The sequence below is a fragment of the Choloepus didactylus genome, chromosome 14 (assembly GCF_015220235.1).
Source record: "Choloepus didactylus isolate mChoDid1 chromosome 14, mChoDid1.pri, whole genome shotgun sequence".
Taxonomy (NCBI): Eukaryota; Metazoa; Chordata; class Mammalia; order Pilosa; family Megalonychidae; genus Choloepus; species Choloepus didactylus.
The window spans coordinates 88330151-88347578 of NC_051320.1; the positions used below are offsets into that span (position 1 = coordinate 88330151).

General features: G+C 48.5%; 2 protein-coding genes across 5 annotated transcripts in view; one reads left to right on the plus strand and one right to left on the minus strand.

The window, feature by feature from the left end:
* Positions 1-17428, plus strand: part of TG (thyroglobulin) — a 249593-nt gene that overhangs the window by 168993 nt on the left and 63172 nt on the right. The gene's annotated exons all lie outside the window — the stretch shown is intronic.
* SLA (Src like adaptor) overlaps positions 1-17428 on the minus strand; it is a 34115-nt gene that overhangs the window by 9643 nt on the left and 7044 nt on the right. The window contains exons 2-5 of one of the 2 annotated variants that reach the window (XM_037802993.1): positions 13741-13838; positions 4119-4218; positions 3200-3286; positions 260-363 (exon numbers count right to left, since the gene is read on the minus strand). In XM_037802993.1, coding sequence (XP_037658921.1) covers positions 260-363; positions 3200-3286; positions 4119-4218; positions 13741-13801 — 352 coding nt within the window. In that variant the 5' untranslated portion in view covers positions 13802-13838. Of the gene's footprint in view, positions 1-259; positions 364-3199; positions 3287-4118; positions 4219-13740; positions 16115-17428 lie in introns of those variants that run through there. The other variant, XM_037802992.1, reaches the window with a different exon arrangement.

Consider the following 17428-nt stretch of genomic DNA (forward strand, 5'->3'; position numbering starts at 1 on the left):
GTTTTGTTCTCAGTACACGGAAAATTTTCCAACAGGAGTTGGCAGGGCCTGCTGTTGGTCCCCATACCTGTTTCCAGTCCCCCTGTGTTTCCCCTGGCCACACCGGTGGTGTGTGGGCTGCAGGGAGCTAAGAGCAGTGGATTGATTTGCGTGGATGGTAGGAGGAAGGGAAACGAAGCCATGTAATGAGTCAGCTGGGAAAAAACAGAAACACTGCTTTGGACCCAGACAAGGGACAGATGAGTCGGAGACTGCTTACCTTTCTTCGTTTCACTCTCTCTGATCATGAAGGAGCCAACCTTCGTGTCTGGCAGCTGCAGCAGCTCCTCGGCCTTGTCTCTCCCCAGCCCTTCGAACAGCCAGCTGGGGGAAGGAAGGCAGCCATGAGTATACTGAGGGTGCCCGCCTGCCCCCCAAAAAGATGGGAATGCAAAAAAATAAGATCCAGGTGTAGTCGATAAAAAACTTGTAACTAACAGAGGACAGCAACTGAAAATTTGTCCATTCATTCATACTTTCAATCTTTCAGCTAAACTTTCCTGAGTACCTATGGTGCTAGGTATTTTGTTGGATAATGGGGACATAAAGATGTGTAGGATCCTTTCTTACCTCGTGTCTCAGATGCGAACTGGGCTGTACACCTTGTGTGTTATCAAATATGCATGCATTATGAAATGTGATAAAGTGCCTACTTGGTAAGTTGTTTAATGTCTGTCTCCCTTACACTCCACCTACCATGCCCCTCCCTCAACCCTCCTATGAGGCTGTCATTCTGTTTTGTCCATCTTTGTATCCAGAGTGAATGAATGAATGGACACAAGAAAGAAGGAAAGAAATGGTACATAATTTCACCGACTTAACAAGCCCTGCTCTGTGGTCATTGTATTTCCTTCTCGTCTTCTTTTTTAATGCATTTTAAACACAGCTGTCATTGTGCTGTGCATTTATGAGTTTCTTGCTTTTTTCCCTAACATTAAAACAAGCAGCTGTAATATTGTCACCCAACTTTCCAGTGGCAGGTTTACCTTCCATAAGAGAGCAGACACTTCTGACTACCCTTCAGGAAGCAGCTTCCTACACGAAGGAATCTGTGTTCTAAAGAGAATGGGCCCTTAGTCATTTTTCAGAGCAGCCTTGGCCAGATCTCCCCTTGGAAGGAAAGGCTTTGTTAGCACTTGGCAGGCGTGCACTCAGAAGCAGTAGCACATCCACTTCTTAAAAGACTCTATATTTCAGTGAATGGACCCTAGCTTTTACTCAACAGGTCTGACAGTGTAGGCAGTACTGAAATTAGTACTTGACTCTTTCTTGGCCCTTTAACACTTACAATGGCACACAAGCAGTCGAAGAGCCCAGAGCATCATGTGTGAAAAGATGCAGGGACATAATGCCTGATTCCTTTTATTTTTGCCCTGCTCTCCATGTTCACTGTGGTTGTTAAAAACACGGTTATGCCACATTAGGCCCAATATTTCATATATTCCCTTAGTTCTGCACAAGATATGGTATATTAGTTACTTTAGCATAACAAACATTTATGTATTCAAGTCCTTGCATGCCATCCCACTTAAGGATGAAGGTGATAAAACAACAACAATAGCAAACACAGCCATGAATGAGTACTAATTATGGGCCACACACCATATTAAGCACTTGAAATCTAGCCCTCTTGTCAACCCTGTGAGGCTGGTCGTGTTAACTCTCTTTTGCTGATGAGAATACTAAGGCTCGGAGTGACTATGTACTTTGTCCAAGTTATGTTAGCAAGCAATAGAGCTAGAATTGGAATGCATTTTTCTAGGCGTTTGAATTCCATGCTGATAACCACTGTGTGCTGCACTTTCTCTCTTCCTAGTCTATATTTTAAGGGCTTTTATTGCATTTGCTTGATTGGAAGCTCCATAAGGTAGAAATGTCGCCTCACTTGTCTGGGCTTCTCATCACCACCCCCAGCGCCGCCATCTCTCGGCTCCACACTGTAAACATGAAGGTGATGAAGCGTGATGGCTGAATGAGTGAATGGATCAGTGACATACAATTGATTGAGAAGAGTTACATGACTCAGGTTTCTTTCAGTACTTAACTCACACAGCAGCTCTGGCCCCATTTGTTTTCACCTTCCCCGTCCTAAGCATGGCAATGGTTTTAGTATTCATAAAGAAAATCATTCATACTGCAATTAAACACACCAGATTACATTCTTCAAAATATTCAGGCAGATGCCTCTGCTTTACCAAGTCCTTCTCTGAATGTAAATAAAATTATCTCTAGATTCTTTCAAATTAAAATGGTGCTTTTTCCCCTCCCATTTCCTATATGCTGTGTACTTCTTTGTCTGGCCTTGGTAGCTTGATAGATGAGGAGACTGTAGCTCAAGAAAGTTAAGTGGCTTTTCCAATGCCCTTACGTGGAAGTGGTGGAGCTGAGATTTGAACCCAGGTCTTCTGGGCTCCAAAGCCCCTCTGATGCTACAATGCCTCACTGTACAATTGCTGGAGAAAGCAGTGTGCTCACTTCTCATCTGCTTGACTAACTCATTTGTTGAGTTGCGTACCTAAGTATTTTTGGCAGTTAGCATTCTCTGTGTGTCTGGTTCTGCATTTAACGAGAATACAGCTGATATTTATTGAGTGCTTACTGCAATGTTAGGCATTGTTTCAAGAGCTATGCATGGATTATGCCGTCTAATTCTTCAACAAACCTTAGGTTTGGTCATATTATTATAGATTATTGTGCAAATCATTCTACATTGTGATCCCTGTCTGACAGATGAGGAAAGGAGACTGATGCAAAGAAAGTTGAGTAGCTTGTCCACCATCATGGCCAGTAAGTGACAGAGGCATGATATGAACCCAGGCAGGCTGACTTTTAGCCATGACCCCACACTACATCCCATGATAACAGTTCCTGGGTGTTTAGTGCTATGTCCCAGGAACACTGTGTTAGAGCTGAAAGGAACCTTGACCATTATTTTTGGTCCAACTATCTTGGTCTTCCTGAAAGGGAAATCAAGTCCCAGAGAGAAAAAGGGATTGACCTAAGATTCCACCTTGTCCTAAGAAAAGAGCTGAGAGTAGGAGCACCCCACCTGACCCAGTACCTTCCTTTCCTCTAGGCCATGCCAGAATCTCTACACAAACTTCTGAGTCATCAGCAAAAATATCTTGTTTTACTGATATTATTTGAGAAATATACTCACCCATGGTAAACTCTGGCCACACATATTCCAGGAATATAACTCTCTCGACCAGTGCTAAGGGAAATGGCTTTCCACCAGCCCCCTTCACTGTAGGAACAAGAGCAGAAAGAAATAGATGGATGGGCAGATGGCAATGCAAATAAATGAATGAACATAATAATCAGATTTAACCTGGGGCAGCCTGGGACATTCCTTTTATAAGATCTATCATTGGTCATTTGACCTGAATTTTTCCATATGAAAATTTAGTTTTTTAAGTGTATCTGTCTAATAGATAACCCCTGATTCCAGACTACTTGGGAAATCCTCCCATTTGCTGGCAACAGCTGCTTTTAGGGATTAGCAGCTGATGCTCCAATTGATGTTCCACGGTTGGAGGCTGTTTTAAAATAAATGCTTACTATATTAATTTCTGCCCTCCTGTATACTGAGGATTGTTTCATGTGTCCATATCACTGGGATGTAAAGAAAAGGGGCTTACAGCCCCAATTTTTTTCTATTGCTTATTTTGAATCAGTCTAGAGGGACAATGGGAGAGAAGATGATACGTTTTATCATCAGAAGTGTCGTCAGATCCCCAGGTCCTCCTTTCCAACTCTGTACTGGTTAGTATATAATATAATGAGGTGTATGTGGAAGGAAATGGGGCCAATCTGATAAGCAGAATCTGAATCATAAAGGGTCTCAAAGGCCAGGTTCAGGAATTTAAATTTGGGTCAGCTGGAAATGGGGAGCCATTGAAGGTTTTAGAGCATTAGCAGCATTAAGGAGGAGGAAGACGGAAGGAGCCCAATTTCTCACCTCACAACAGGGCCAGAGTCTATTTGGAATTGGACTGCTCTAATCAAAAGTTGACAATTCCCACCGATTCTGAATTCATCCTTTTTGGGGGCCCATAAGTTTTTGAACGTTGACTCACTCAGAAAGCACGCGCAGTTTCTCCCCTCGGCGGAATATCGGTGGGCTGATGTCAGGAGACGGGTAGTCACTCAACACAGCGAGGAAGTCGCTTTCCAGCCCTGGGGAAACAGAGGCAAAATGGTGTTTTGATTCACAAGGAACTAAACGAAAGGTGGCCCTGGAAGGAGAGGGTGCAAGTCGGGCTTTGGGACTATTCGCCTGGAGACCCTTACTTGATTGAAAGGCCAGTTTACCACGGGTGCTGGCTGCAGGGATGGCTGCACCGGGTACCTGAAGGAACCCTGGCTCCTCTTCTCCAGGCTGCCTGGCCCTGAGGTTCTGCTCTGAGGAATGAGCACCTGGAGGCCCTGGAGCTGAGGTCCCAAGAGCAGGCGTCAGGTCTGCCCTGCGCCTGATGACCATGTCACCTTGAGCAGGTCCTGCATGCCTGTTGGCCTAGTCTCATCTTTAAATAGGGCTAGTAATGCCTCATCCAGGGTCCCCGTGAGATAAGGTGACAAGCACGTGGCACCCCCTCTAAAAGCCTCCCCTCTGACCGCCGTTGCCCCAGGAGAGAGCTTCTGAGGTCTGCTCTGGGCCTCTCAGTTCCCACAGCTGTGACACTGGGAGGCGGGGGTCAGGTCTATTCAATGGGGACTTTCTTTGGGGGGAGGGGGATATTAAGCTTTTCTATCATTGTACGTGTATTGAAAGAAATTCTCGTGAAGTTTTGAAAAGGCAAACATTTGGTTCAAATAATCACAGCTTACTATAGAGTAAGGTACAGTGCCAAGTTGTGAATTTGCTTTTTGCCACTAAGTAACATCCCTATTTCAACCCTTAGTGATTTGGTATACTTTGAGCACATTAGATGCCGGGTAATATGGGGGTGCAGTTTGGGGAGATGATATGTCTTAGAAATCAGCAAATGCAGTTGTGGTTTTTGCTTTGGGGTTTATCGCTCCATCTGCTGGCTGGGCATCTGAACTCCACATTCTGGGTAACACGTCATTTAGTCATTTATTTGACAGTTCTTTACTGTACCCCTGCCAAGTGCCAAGAGTTGGTGAGCCCAACAGACCAGGTATCCCGTTCTGGGAACTCACCTGCTAGAGGAAATGTAAGGAACCACAGGAGGAGCCATCCCCGGCCCCCTCAGCCCAGGAGGATGTGCAGAAGCCCCAGCATGGGGGCATGGCAATGGTGGCCCCACAGGCCACTTTCTAGGACCTGGGCACCCCCTTGCTGGGACTTTTATGCTCATCGGTCCCACAGTCTCCAACTCATAAGCCCCTCGGGACAGACTGAGTCAAAAGAGTGATTAATACCAGAATAAATACGAAATACAAGAGAGGTTTTAGGTAAAGGATTTGGTTATCAATCGACAGATGAATCAGAAACAAGTTATCACAATGGCAAAGTGCATTGCTCACTTGGGGGAGCTGAGTCACAATCATGAACCATGTGGAAGCGAGGGTTCCTGGGGCGAGGCGGGTGGGAAGGAAAGGTGATGGGGCGGCTGGCGGCGTGGGGCTCTGGAAGGGGTCCGGCCTTGGGAGGAGGAACCGCGTGGGGCCGCGGAGGGGCAGACCCAGCCAGGCCCTTGCCCGCCGCTGACCAGCCCGGACCTGACTCTCGCTTTCTGCTTTGGGGAAGTTAATGGTTTAGCTCCCCTTGATCAGCCCAGACCGTGCCCCGGTCCTTAGAGGCAGCACTGAAATGCCTGGTGCTGGGCTTGAGGCCCAGAACCCTGAGTTCTAATAAAGGGCGGATCTGGGTTTTGTGGGGCATGAAGTTTATGCAAATATGGAGGTCCTGTTTAAGGAAAAGAATCAGAAATGACAAATACAGGCCCTGGGAAGGTGCCTGGCCAGTGAGAGGTGGAAGGCCTAAATTTCCTGTTTCTTCCCAGGAAATTTGCCCCAGGCTCTGGCGCTGACTTTGCCACCCACGGGCTGTGGACAGAGAGCATCCCTGCTGGGCCTGGCTTCCCTCCTCTGGACAGCCAGGGGCTGGGCTGGGAGACTGAGAAATGCACTCACTGCCTCCATGTGGGAGAGCTGCCGTTCCTTCTCTAGTTTATCCACAGGACCCCCTGCCCCAGGCTCGGGCTAGCAGCCTGTCTGTTTTTCTCAAACACGCCAGGTTCCTCCCTCTCAAGGCCTCTGAACAGGGTCCCCCCTGCCTAGAACACTCACCTCTCCCCCTCTCCCATCTGTCCCACCTCCATTAACTCAAATTCACCTCCCTGGAGGGCAGGGCTTGCCTGAGGCCCCAGAGGCTCAGCCCTCCTGGGCTTTTTCCCTGAAACTGCATGTTGTCATTTCACATGTGTGACTATTAGGAAACCTCTGTCCTCCCACCTGGCAGAGCGCCCACTGTATCTTCCCTGTCCATGTCCTGTCGCCCTCCATCCAGCACGGCCCCTGTACCAGAGAGGATGCTCAAGGCAGGCTGACCGAATGCAAGAATCAGGTGGAGAGGCTGCTGTTCTCCGAGGGCCTTAGAAACCACCATGGGGCTCTGTTTTTACAGTGATCCCGACAGAAGGAACCCTGGCTTGTGGGGGCAGCAAGGTGGGCAGTCACCACAGAATCAGCCCCTTGTGAAAAACTAGTGCTGAAATTTAAGAGGCACAGAATTTGTTACTGTGACAATAATAGGACCTTGAAATAGACCGTGTATCTGCAGGAGGGCTTGGGGTTCCATGTCTGATTCAAGATTAAGACTGAAACCTAATGATCTCTCTTACAATGTTAAAAACTAAAACAGAAACAGAAAGAGACCAAAAATAATCCATTATAAACACAATCGATTAAATGGGGGTAGGGGAAAAGGGGTGCATAAGGGGTTAGGGAGTTTCGATTTCACAATGACCAAGCTAAATTTCCTGTGGAATTTCCGTAATAATGATGCTTTTATAGCCATAAGACTTAAAAATCACTGAGAAGATCTTGCATGTGAGCTTTTGTTTAAAGGAGTAGCCTTTGACTTGTCATGTGTAAGGACGTCATGCATATTCCCGTGAACTTTATCATCAGCTTTAGAAAAACAAAAGGCAAGGTCACTCAAATGTGTTGAAGTTTGGTTTGTACTTTTGGGGGCAAGGACAAGCCATTCCAAGGAAGGTCTCATACCTGGATCCCACCAAAGTCTTCCTGAGCCTTGGTCCTTAGAGTGAAATAAATGCAAGCAAGGAAATTTAAATCTGCTCATAAAGGTCAAACATGAAACACATTGCCATGGGCTCCTGGACCTGGCTTTATGGAAAGCAGAGCCTCTGAATTGAATCAGATAAATAAACTCCCTGGAGAAGAGGAGTGCCATGGAAGTATGCAGGATTACTGCAGACATAAGATAAGGAAGCAAACCCAGTGAAGAAATATGAGTGGGGCATGAAAGGAAAAACCCAGAGAAAAGTTCCAGGAGAGCATTACAGAAAGAGAATAGCTTTGAAATCAATCGGACCTGGTTTAGAAATCACTAAGACCTGGCTTAAATTCCACTGTCACCTCTTCATAGCTCTGTGATTTGGGGAGAGATTTATTTGTAATTAACTGAGCTTGATTTCTTCATGTTGGAATATGGGAAATATTAAAATATGTTTCATATGATTGGATTAAGGATTAGTGACACATCATATGTACAGGGCCTGCCTCTTAACAAAATGGCAGCTAATATTTTTGTGCAGATGGGATTATCCTGCCATAATCTGAGACCAATGTCAATGGTATTCTAAAGTTTGAAAACCCTACAGTCGTGTACATTTGAAAATATTCTCATCTGAAACAAACTCCATCTGGTGAGAACAGAAGATGAAACTCAAAAGACCAAGTATTTGCTGACAGTTCAACTCAAAAATGAGTCAGGTTGAACAAAATGTATAAAAGTTTAAAACAGGAAGTGAGTCCAGAAAAGGAAGGAGACTCAGGCAGAAATTACTAGCCCAAATATCATTTAGCCAAAAGAGGACAGGCCCTTTTATTATTCTTTGAAATGTTGTTACCAATTTTTTTTAAGTGCTGAAAGCATTTTCAGTACCTTGCATTTATAACTATCTAGCAAGACTAGCCATTCGATCCTTCCGGTAGTCTGCACATCCCTGCAGAGCCCTGAGTCTCATTTAAAGGGTCATGAAACCAAGACTGGGAGAGTTTTAGTCATGTGTCCAAGTGACAGCAAGGGGACTTCAAAGCTCATTGTCCCTTCAACAAGCCACATTCCCCTTGGCACTTAATTACCAGGCTTTGCCCACTTGATCCTTAGGTTGGAACAAAGGCTGAATCCAAATGAGGCTTTAGAGTTGGTACCAGTAGCTCAGTGCAGCTGGTGGACTAGTTGCTAAACAACCCAGTGATGTTAGCTTCCGGGTTTGCTTCCTCTTGAGTCATGTCCAAACTCAGGACCTTCTGAGGGGTCAAATCAGCCCTTGGTTTTAGTGCCTTTTTCAGGACATACACACACACATGCACACACACGTTCTTTCTTTCCTTCTCTCTCTCTGAGACAGAGCTGGGCAGATGGGCCTGGGAAAAAGACTGTCGGGTCCTCTTGCTCTCCATGAATGCCTGGTGTGCCTGTGGTCCTCTCACTTACATGAGAAGGGCTATTCTGTGGGCTATAAAGGGAGCCACGGCAGCCCAGAAACCTGTTTGCTGCCAAGGCCTTGGTTTCTCCATGTGTTAAACAGGGCAGTGGGGACTGGATGGACTCTGAGTCTCAACGTTCGAAGATGCCACAGTGGCTCAGGAGAAGTAGGAAACAGTCAGAGCAAATCTGTTGGGCTCTGCAGACTCAGAATGGCCACCAGGGCTTCCTGGACTTGGCTGTGTTTTCATCATGCCGTCTTCTTTTCCCCCATCCACCGACAGGCCTGGGCACATTTCTGGGTGCCCTTCATGAGCTAGGCCCTGGGCTGTGTGCTCTACATAAAGTGTCCCTTCAGTTCTTATGCCACACCCTCTAAGTTAGTACTAGATGAGGAGAGTGCAAGGTCCAGCGACTTGCCCAAAAACACACAGCTAGTAAGGTGAGTGCACTCTCAAAGCCAGGTAACCAAGCGGTGGAGCGCTAGCCTGTGCGGTTACCACCTGCTCTTCACCTTTGCCATAGCCGAGTACCACCTACCCTACTATTGACTTAATGTTTCTCTTTATGTTAATTCACTTTTTAGAAAGTTTAGTTCCGTTCCAAGCAATGTGAAGTCATGCATCTGATGGGCTTGTTATATATTTATGATAGTCACTAAAAGTACAATTACATAAAAGCTGAATGACCATATTCCTCTTGAAGCCGTCTTACGTACCACCAGTGGAGTAGGTAACTTTGATCTAGTCAAAGCTCTGGTGATGCTGGTTCCTAGTCTGTGGTGCCTGTGTGACTGAATCTGGTAAATGAGCCCTTCACCCCCTAGGGAGTGCCTACCCCTCTCAGGACAGTGTAGGCTTCTGAAAGCCCGTCCTGTCCAGGCATATCCTGCAGTGGTTAAGAGCAGGGACATAGAGTCAGGCCACTGGGGTTTAAATCTCCACTCAGAAGCTGTGTGACCTTGGCAAGGAACTTAACCTCCTTGGGCCTCACTTTCCTAGCTGGAAAGTGGAGATGATCATATGGTTGTTGTGAGAATTGAGGGTTCACATTTGGGAAGCACGTGGAGGCAGGCCAGGTAGGCTTTGAACACCAAGGAACTGTTATCATTCCTCTGGTCAGAGGTCAACTGCCCATGGCTTCCCTCCACCAATTCCCCTGCTCCTCCTTGTGCCACCAAGGACAGATAGGAACCTCCAGAGAGCTGAACTCGCTGTCAGATTCATGTCACATCAAGGCTGAAAAAGGCCTTAGAGACCACCCAAGCCAGCCTTCTTGCGTTGCTGAGAGCCTGACTGTGGCTCCCAGGTGCTGGGGTTCAGTGAGGGGCTCCCAGGCATTACTCCTCCCCCAGCATTTTCTTCCCCAGTGGGCTGGACCCAGGAAGGCTGATGTCTGAGTAAGCCCAGCCTGACCACGAGCCTGAAATGGGCCAGTTAAAAAGCTTAACTGGGAAAAGTCAAGACTCAGACGAGGATCTACCGCACCCTTCCAGGCCCCTGTTTCCTGAGGAGGGCACCACTCTAGTGGGCCCCAGTGTCCCACCCTGGCCCACCACACACCTGCCCTCTCCTCCCAGGTCAGCTTTACCTTTGCACAGTTCAGAAAGCATTTGGCCATTTCTGTAACGCTCATGGAGCCCTACTCTGCTCCAGGTACCTGGAAGAAATATCAGGAGCACTCACGGGCCCCCCACAGGCCCCCCATCACCTATTGGATCCTCAGGGAAAGGGATGATGTGAGTGGTTCCAACGCAGCTGTCTCTGTTTTATAAACAGAAACACAGAGATACAAAGGAGATAATTGACTCTCCCCATTTCTCATTGTGTGTTGGTGCCAAGGCAGATCTAAAAGCTAGGTCTGTGGTCTGCAGTCTTTAGGGGGCCTCGGACTCCCCTGAAGTGTTTGGAAAACATTTATCTTGCTGCTCCTGCCCCCAACCCCAGGCGTCCATCACCTGATTCTGATAGTAGGTCTGGGGTGGGGCCGAGGAATCTGCATTTTTAACAACTCCCCAGGCGATTCTGTGTCAGGTGGTCTGAGGACCACTCACTAAGGGCCGACACTCCCCTGCCCCAGTCTTCCTCTCCAGATCCCCACCCGCCCCTTCTTTCCACTGAGGCAGCTACTCTGGCAGCTATGCAAATACACAGCATGGCGTTTCCGTCTTTCCCAGTCCTGCTAAATCAGAACGGGGTTGGCCAGCCTCGGCGTTGGCACTGCCACTTCTGTAGTCAGATCCTCCTTCAGGTCAGAGCAATGGAAAGGTAAGAAGCAAATAGGGGAAAAGATGACACGGTGTGACTGAATTCTCTCTTTAGAGATGGAAAGGTGCTGCTTCTGCTGCCGGAATCGAGCACAGAGGAGGAGCCTGAAGCGTGTGTGAATTGTAGAGTAAGAGGAAATACTGGGGATGATTCGGAAGTCATGGAATCACCAATTCTGCCACTTTAGAACTTCTGTGGAATGACTGTCTAGACGCAGCCCCGTGTGACCAGACAACCCCAAAAGGGGGCTGGTAAAAAGATGTTTTCACACACACATTTATCAGGTAGCAGTTTTGTGCAATTATCACTGTGATGTAGATCGTCCCCGTTTTACAGCCAAGTCCCTTGGGGAGGCCGGGCGACTCCACAGCTCGGAGGGACAACGCCAGAAGCTCAATCGGGGCCTTTTCCTCTGAAACGTGCCCTATTTCCACCAGTCCTGCACCCTCTGTGGGCGCTGTGACATTATTCCCTGGGAACTGGACTAATCAGAAATACTCTGGAAAGCTAGGCTGGGTGGGTACAGATGGGCAAAGGCACATGCCACGGCCTTCACACTCGCCGTTTGGGGGAAGAAGTTCTCAAAGCTCAGGAAACGTGTCTAGCATCCTACGGATTGGCCTGGGGTGGATCTCTGTACAGGGTCTGGGGTCTCAGGGCTTTTCACTCCCTCCTCTCAGGCTAAACAGTAAATTAGAAGAGGAATTAGAAGAGACTCGGGCCAGCATGGGTGCCTCAAGCAATCAGACACTACCCGAATGAGTAAGGCTGAGGCGCGTTCTGCTGGGTAGGAGCTCATTCCATGGAAACTCCTTTGCATTATGCAGATGGTGACTAATGAATGCAGCCTCGAGGGCACCACCTCCTTCCCCTTTGTTCAAGGAGGTGTAAAAGAAAAGAGGAAATCAAGTTAGGACAGATCAGAAGGGGAACTTTTCAGGGGTGGGGAGGTGGAAAAGCAACCCACTCACCTTGATGTGGTTGCCTGGATCACGAACTGGGTTTGACCTGGGGAATTCTTTATAAACCGTGGGGAGGAGGGGTGGGGAGACCCTTCTCCACCTCCTTCTTAGAGGTGACCCCCCCACCCACGCAGTGGAAAAAGAGAAACTTATTTCACGAAGATTTGCATTTGAAAATTCAAGGCAGGTCCTCGGAGGCCGATGTTTTCATGGGGCTTGCTCAAGCATGCCACGGGTCTGAGTGGCAACAACACAAAGCGGGTTGGGTTGGGGTACCTCCTGGAGTGGCGCAGTCAGTTTTCTAGTAGAGGTTAGGACCAGGGGAGGAGGGACCGAGCTGAGCCAGGTTGCACCAGGGGTGGAAGGAGCCCAGGCTCCCCTGGGGCGGCAGGTCCAGCAGCTCTGAGTTCTGCCTGGGAGGTAAAGGCCCCTCTTCTCAGGCCCTGACACACACACACTGCGCTGTCTTACCATGTGGTTCGATCCCCTTTGTTCTGGTGAACAGGCTTTTTTTTTTTTTGTCCTCCCCCCACCCCACTTTGGTTTGGGGAAGGGATTCACTGGGCTAGAAAAAGAAGAGCCCCTCTAAGTGCCCTGTCCCTGACTGGTCACGGGTGCCCGTGGGAGATCAGGGTCCCTGCACACTCGCATCCGGGCATCTGAGGTGCCACCGGACTGTGTGTGATCTGGGTGTCTCCATTCTGGAAGATGTGAGAAGCTGTTTTTTTTTCTTTTAAGGGGCCCCAGAAATCAGGGAATGAGGAGTAGGTAGACGTAGGGCAGGAACGTGGCTCCCTCTACTCACAGCTGTGCCCTGGAAACCCTTCCCAGGGCAGGCTGGCAGGGGATGCATGGGTGTGTCAGATGTGTCCCCACCCTGCCGTGCCCTGCTTTAGGAGCCCTGAGACCAGCCTCTGAATGCCCAAAATGCAAGGAGGGAGGCAGAGGGTCCCCAGGAGCCCCCATGACTCTGGACACTGCTGGATCACTGACCTCCCTGACACTCCCTTCACATCCCCCCAAGAAGGGCCACACAGCGTGCCAGTCCCCACTACCTCCCCCTCCCACCGCGCTGACTTGGAATCTGGAGGAAAGAAAGGCAAGTGCATTAGAAACCCCCAACACAGCCAGGAGTGTGGTGTGTTTTGTTCCCACCCATTTCTCTGACCAGTTGCCAGACGACTCTGTAGCAAAGGGAGCCTGGCTTAACCTGGCATCTCTCTGAAAAGTTGAATTCTGTCATCATCGATCCACTTGTAACATTGTATCCCCTCCCTAGGATGCTTGGCACCTTGTGATGCTACCCGTGGAACACAGGGTTCCTTTATTTTCAGCAAGAGCGCACAGGAGTAGCATCTATCTTAACCAAGTGTCACTAAGCAAGCTCTTCAGCTACATGTGTCCTTGACGGTACTGTATCATGGGCTGGCAGCAATGGTAAGCAAGAGCCAGGGCTTCCACATCAGACAGGCCTGGGTTGGAATTCTGACTCTACAAATAGCTAGTGACACGAATTGTATTCCGTTTGCGGGCCTCAGGTTCGCCACCTGTGAACTAAAGAGATCGAACCAGCTGATCGCTAGGATCCGTCTCAAACTGCCAACATTCAGCATCCTTCAGGGGTACAAATTGCCCAATCTCTTTAAACTTTTAATTATGAAAAAATGTAACCATAACCCAAACTATAGAGAGACAGTATAATGAAACCCTACGGATTCATTGCCCTGCTGCAACGATTATCAGCTTCCACCATCTCCCAGTCTTAGCCGTGGGGACCGGGTCCCTGTGGGGCGAGTGAGATAACCCACGCGGAGGTCGGACTTACCATCAGGACAGGGCAGAGGCCTCTCGGGAGGGGCCGGGGTGGATTTCATGCTGTTTCCCATTTCTCTCGCTCCCCGGGCGGTTCGAGTGGCTTGACGCCTACGGCATAAGAGACGCACATGGAAAGTCAACCAAGCCCTGAGTCCTCTGGGTAGAGAATGACCCAGTTTAGAGCGCATCATGTCTCATGTTTTCAGGCGGCTTGCTTCTTGAAAGGCGGGTGTTTTTATGTGAAGGGGAGATTCGTGAATGTTGGTTACATTTGCGCAGCTCGAGTTCTTTTATCAAGGGAATGACAGAAGAAAACCGCAGAGAGGGAAGTTGCTAGCAAATACTGTTGGTGGCAAAAGTTTCCATTCTTCCGCGCCCTAGCTTGCACAGTGAGCCGCCCAGACGGTGTTTGTGTGAGAAGGTGAGCAGTGTTTCAGATTGTCCGTAGACTCTCCCCCTCCTGAGCCCTCCCCATCAGCTCCCAGGCACCAGGAGGAACTCTGGCTTCACAAGCAAAAGTGGCGAGGAGACAGCACTTTCTGTTTTAATTTTCTCTTTTGTTGGAGTGTTTCAACATGCTTTAACAGTTAAAAAGGAGATTTTTCATAACCATACTGTATATCCGCTGCATGCTTTGTGGGCTAACGCTCTTCTATATCTCCTGTTACTTTTCACCTTTAAAATCCCTGCATCACGAACTCCAGTCTGCAGTTTAAGAAACTGTCTTGGAGAGGGTCAGTAGACTCGCCCAAGGACACAGGGCAAATAAGGCAGAGCTGGGACTTGAACTTCCAGTGCTAAATCTCCTGTACCACAGGTAAGCTCTGAAACCACACCACCTAGATTTGAATCCCTGGCTGTGTACTTACAAGCTGGATAACCTTGGGCAAGAAAATATTCACCTCTTCTAGCTTGTTTCGGGGATAATCACAGAACAATGTTGTGCAGGTGAGATAAAGCACACAAAGCATGTAGAAGATGGCCTGGTGTAAAGTTCATGTTACTTAGGTATTGCTGTTTACACTGATTTTTTTCTGATCTGTCCATAACAACAATTGTTCAAATTCTGGGTCCTCGATCAAAAAGGGACTGCCTGGTGGGGACAAAGACAAAGAGGAGAAGCCCAATTGGAAACTTGCACTCCACCCAATTCTTTGTCCTCAGCTTAGGATCAAAGCCTTGCAAGTTTGAAAGGGTCTAAATGTCAGCCAGTCTAACCCCAAGCCTGGCCTTCAATCCTTTCTGTGAACCCTACTGTTCAGGTTCTAGAAAGATCTGTGCTCTCTCAGGCCTCTCAAACAAGGCCTTTTATAGGTGGAGGGAGGTCTGCACCACACCCTATTTTGGGGGATAAGATTCCTATTTATATTAAAAAACAAGGAAAGCCAAAATGAGTGATTTTACAAAGTTAATATATTTTAAATATTTACATGAACAGTTTATCATTTTTACCTCAATACATTGTAATGTAATTGTGCTATTCCTAAGATAATCACAAACTTGCAAACAACATAAGCTCATAATGCATCACAGAATGTATCAAGTTTGAAGTTAGATGAGACTCATGTTGTCTTCTGATCGCATTGGTCTCTTTATGGGGAGAGGTGTAAGCTCCTTGGGAAAGGACTGGGATGGTCTAAGGGCGAGGCCCTTCCAAATGTGAGGAAAGGCTCTTCTTTCTCTCACTCTTAAGGGCAGGTGTTTGGTCCTGGCAGGTGCCTTCCTGCATCCCCCTGACTCCTGGAGGAGGGGACATGTCTGCTTGTCCCCAGCCCCGTGCTGGCATATGCACTCAACAAACGTGCTGAAGGAATGACAGATGGACTGAGGGAACCACAGTCCTGGCAGCTCAGCAGACACTTCCCGAGCATCTTCCTGGTGCCTCGAGGAAGGCAGGAGCCATGTGATCCTGCAACCTCACAGGGAATGCAGGTTGCCTCTGAGGCCCCACTTTCAATGACATTTGCAGGAAACCAGTAGCCTTCGTGACTCTGAGGAGCTGGCAGTCCCACATGAAGCACAGGCTACACATATGCACAGAAATATCCAGCACCTCTGTCCTGCTCCTAAGGTTTTGTGGAACCCCCAGTCCCCCGAGACTCTCAGCCTCCCTGTCTGTCATGGCCAAGGCCTTGGGGATTAAGAGAAAGATGTCAGGACAGACTGAGAGGCCCTCACCGGCCTGCTGGGCAGGGATAACTGTTGTGTTTGCTGGCCCTCTGCCCCCACACCACAGTTCTCTCTGCTCTGACTCCTTTAGCCAGCCTGTTGCTCTCAGTTGGATGCTTGGTGTCAGGTATCAGTTAAAGAACTAGCAGGTATGCCTTTAACCTCCCCCCACACTTTGCACTTGGGGTGTTGATTTGCACCCTCCAGACCTCTCAGGCGCCCCTTTCCCCTCCTCTCCCCACTCCATGTCCTCCCACAGACACTTCTAAGCAACAGCCTCCTGCCTGTAACGTCCAATCTCTCCTTCCTTTAAGACACGATTCCAGAAAGCTAGTTTGGAAAAGCCCTTGCTATCCTTCAAAGGGATGTCTAAGGTTACCTCTCTTCCCAGAAATTTTACAGTCTCTTCTCAAGCCTTCATGTGCTGTGTGGGGGGTGATTCGTGGAATCCGCTATGGGAAACTGAAACTTTCATTTTTCAAATGGGAAAACTGAGGTCCATCTCGGGGGAAAAAAGTAGGCAGGGACACAAGGTGAGGAAGGTAGAGCGAGATCCCCAGGGGCCTGCTTTGTGTCCTCTAACCTACTCCCTCCTTGTTTCCGGTCCCCTGGCATCCGCTGTCTGCTGTGAAGTCCAGAAAATCCCATCATGTCTCCACAGCCCAACACAGGTCCAATCGTGGGCTGCCAACGACTCCAAGGAGCTAACTTGCCTGAACAAGGCTTTCATCTGAGACAAGGGAAAATGCCCCAGTGCGAACTGGAGTCTCTCTAGTGAAATGGTTGAACAATTTGATTTAGTCTGTGACGGTTTTATGTGGTGGCTGGAGGTGGGAAAGAGGGTGAGAGATACTTGCTTCTAGGAACAATGAGAAAAGGGCAAAAGAGAAAGGAGTTAGTGAACAGTGACTCTGAAACATCTCGATTTCCTTCCCCTTTTCCCTTGTGGGATAATTCTTAGGCATCCAGAACAGGGATTCTTAACTGTGTTTGCCTCCCGGTTTCCTTCAGTTTCTATATTCTTCTTTGTGTGACGTTGGTGCAGGCCCTGCTTTCCTCATCTGAAGACTGAGATGAGTGGAAAAGAGAGAGCTTCGACCTCTTTTAATTCTAACAATCAAGACGCAATGGCTTTTTGAAAATTATTAATAAGAGGAAAAAAGCTATCACCACTTTTCTGTGAAGTTCTATTAGGCAGAATCCAAACCTTGTCTTCGTCTTCTCCCTGAGGACCCAGGGCAGGCAACCTGATGTACTTGCCTCCCTCCCTCTGCCAGTGGTTTGGAGGCTGCCCTGCCTCTGATCCTCCAGCATCCCTGGGAGACAGATAATCCTCCTCCCCCTGCTCGGTGTGGGGGTCTGGCTTGTGAGCTCCCTCGCCCGGGTCCCAGAGCTGGGAACCCGCAGAGCAGGGCTGCAGGGATTCACACTCAGCATCCCTGACTTTGGAGCCCATGGCCTTGCCCTAGGAGCACACTGGTCAGCACGTTCAGGCCAGCGTGGGTGGCGGCCAGGTGAGCTGGCCTGGC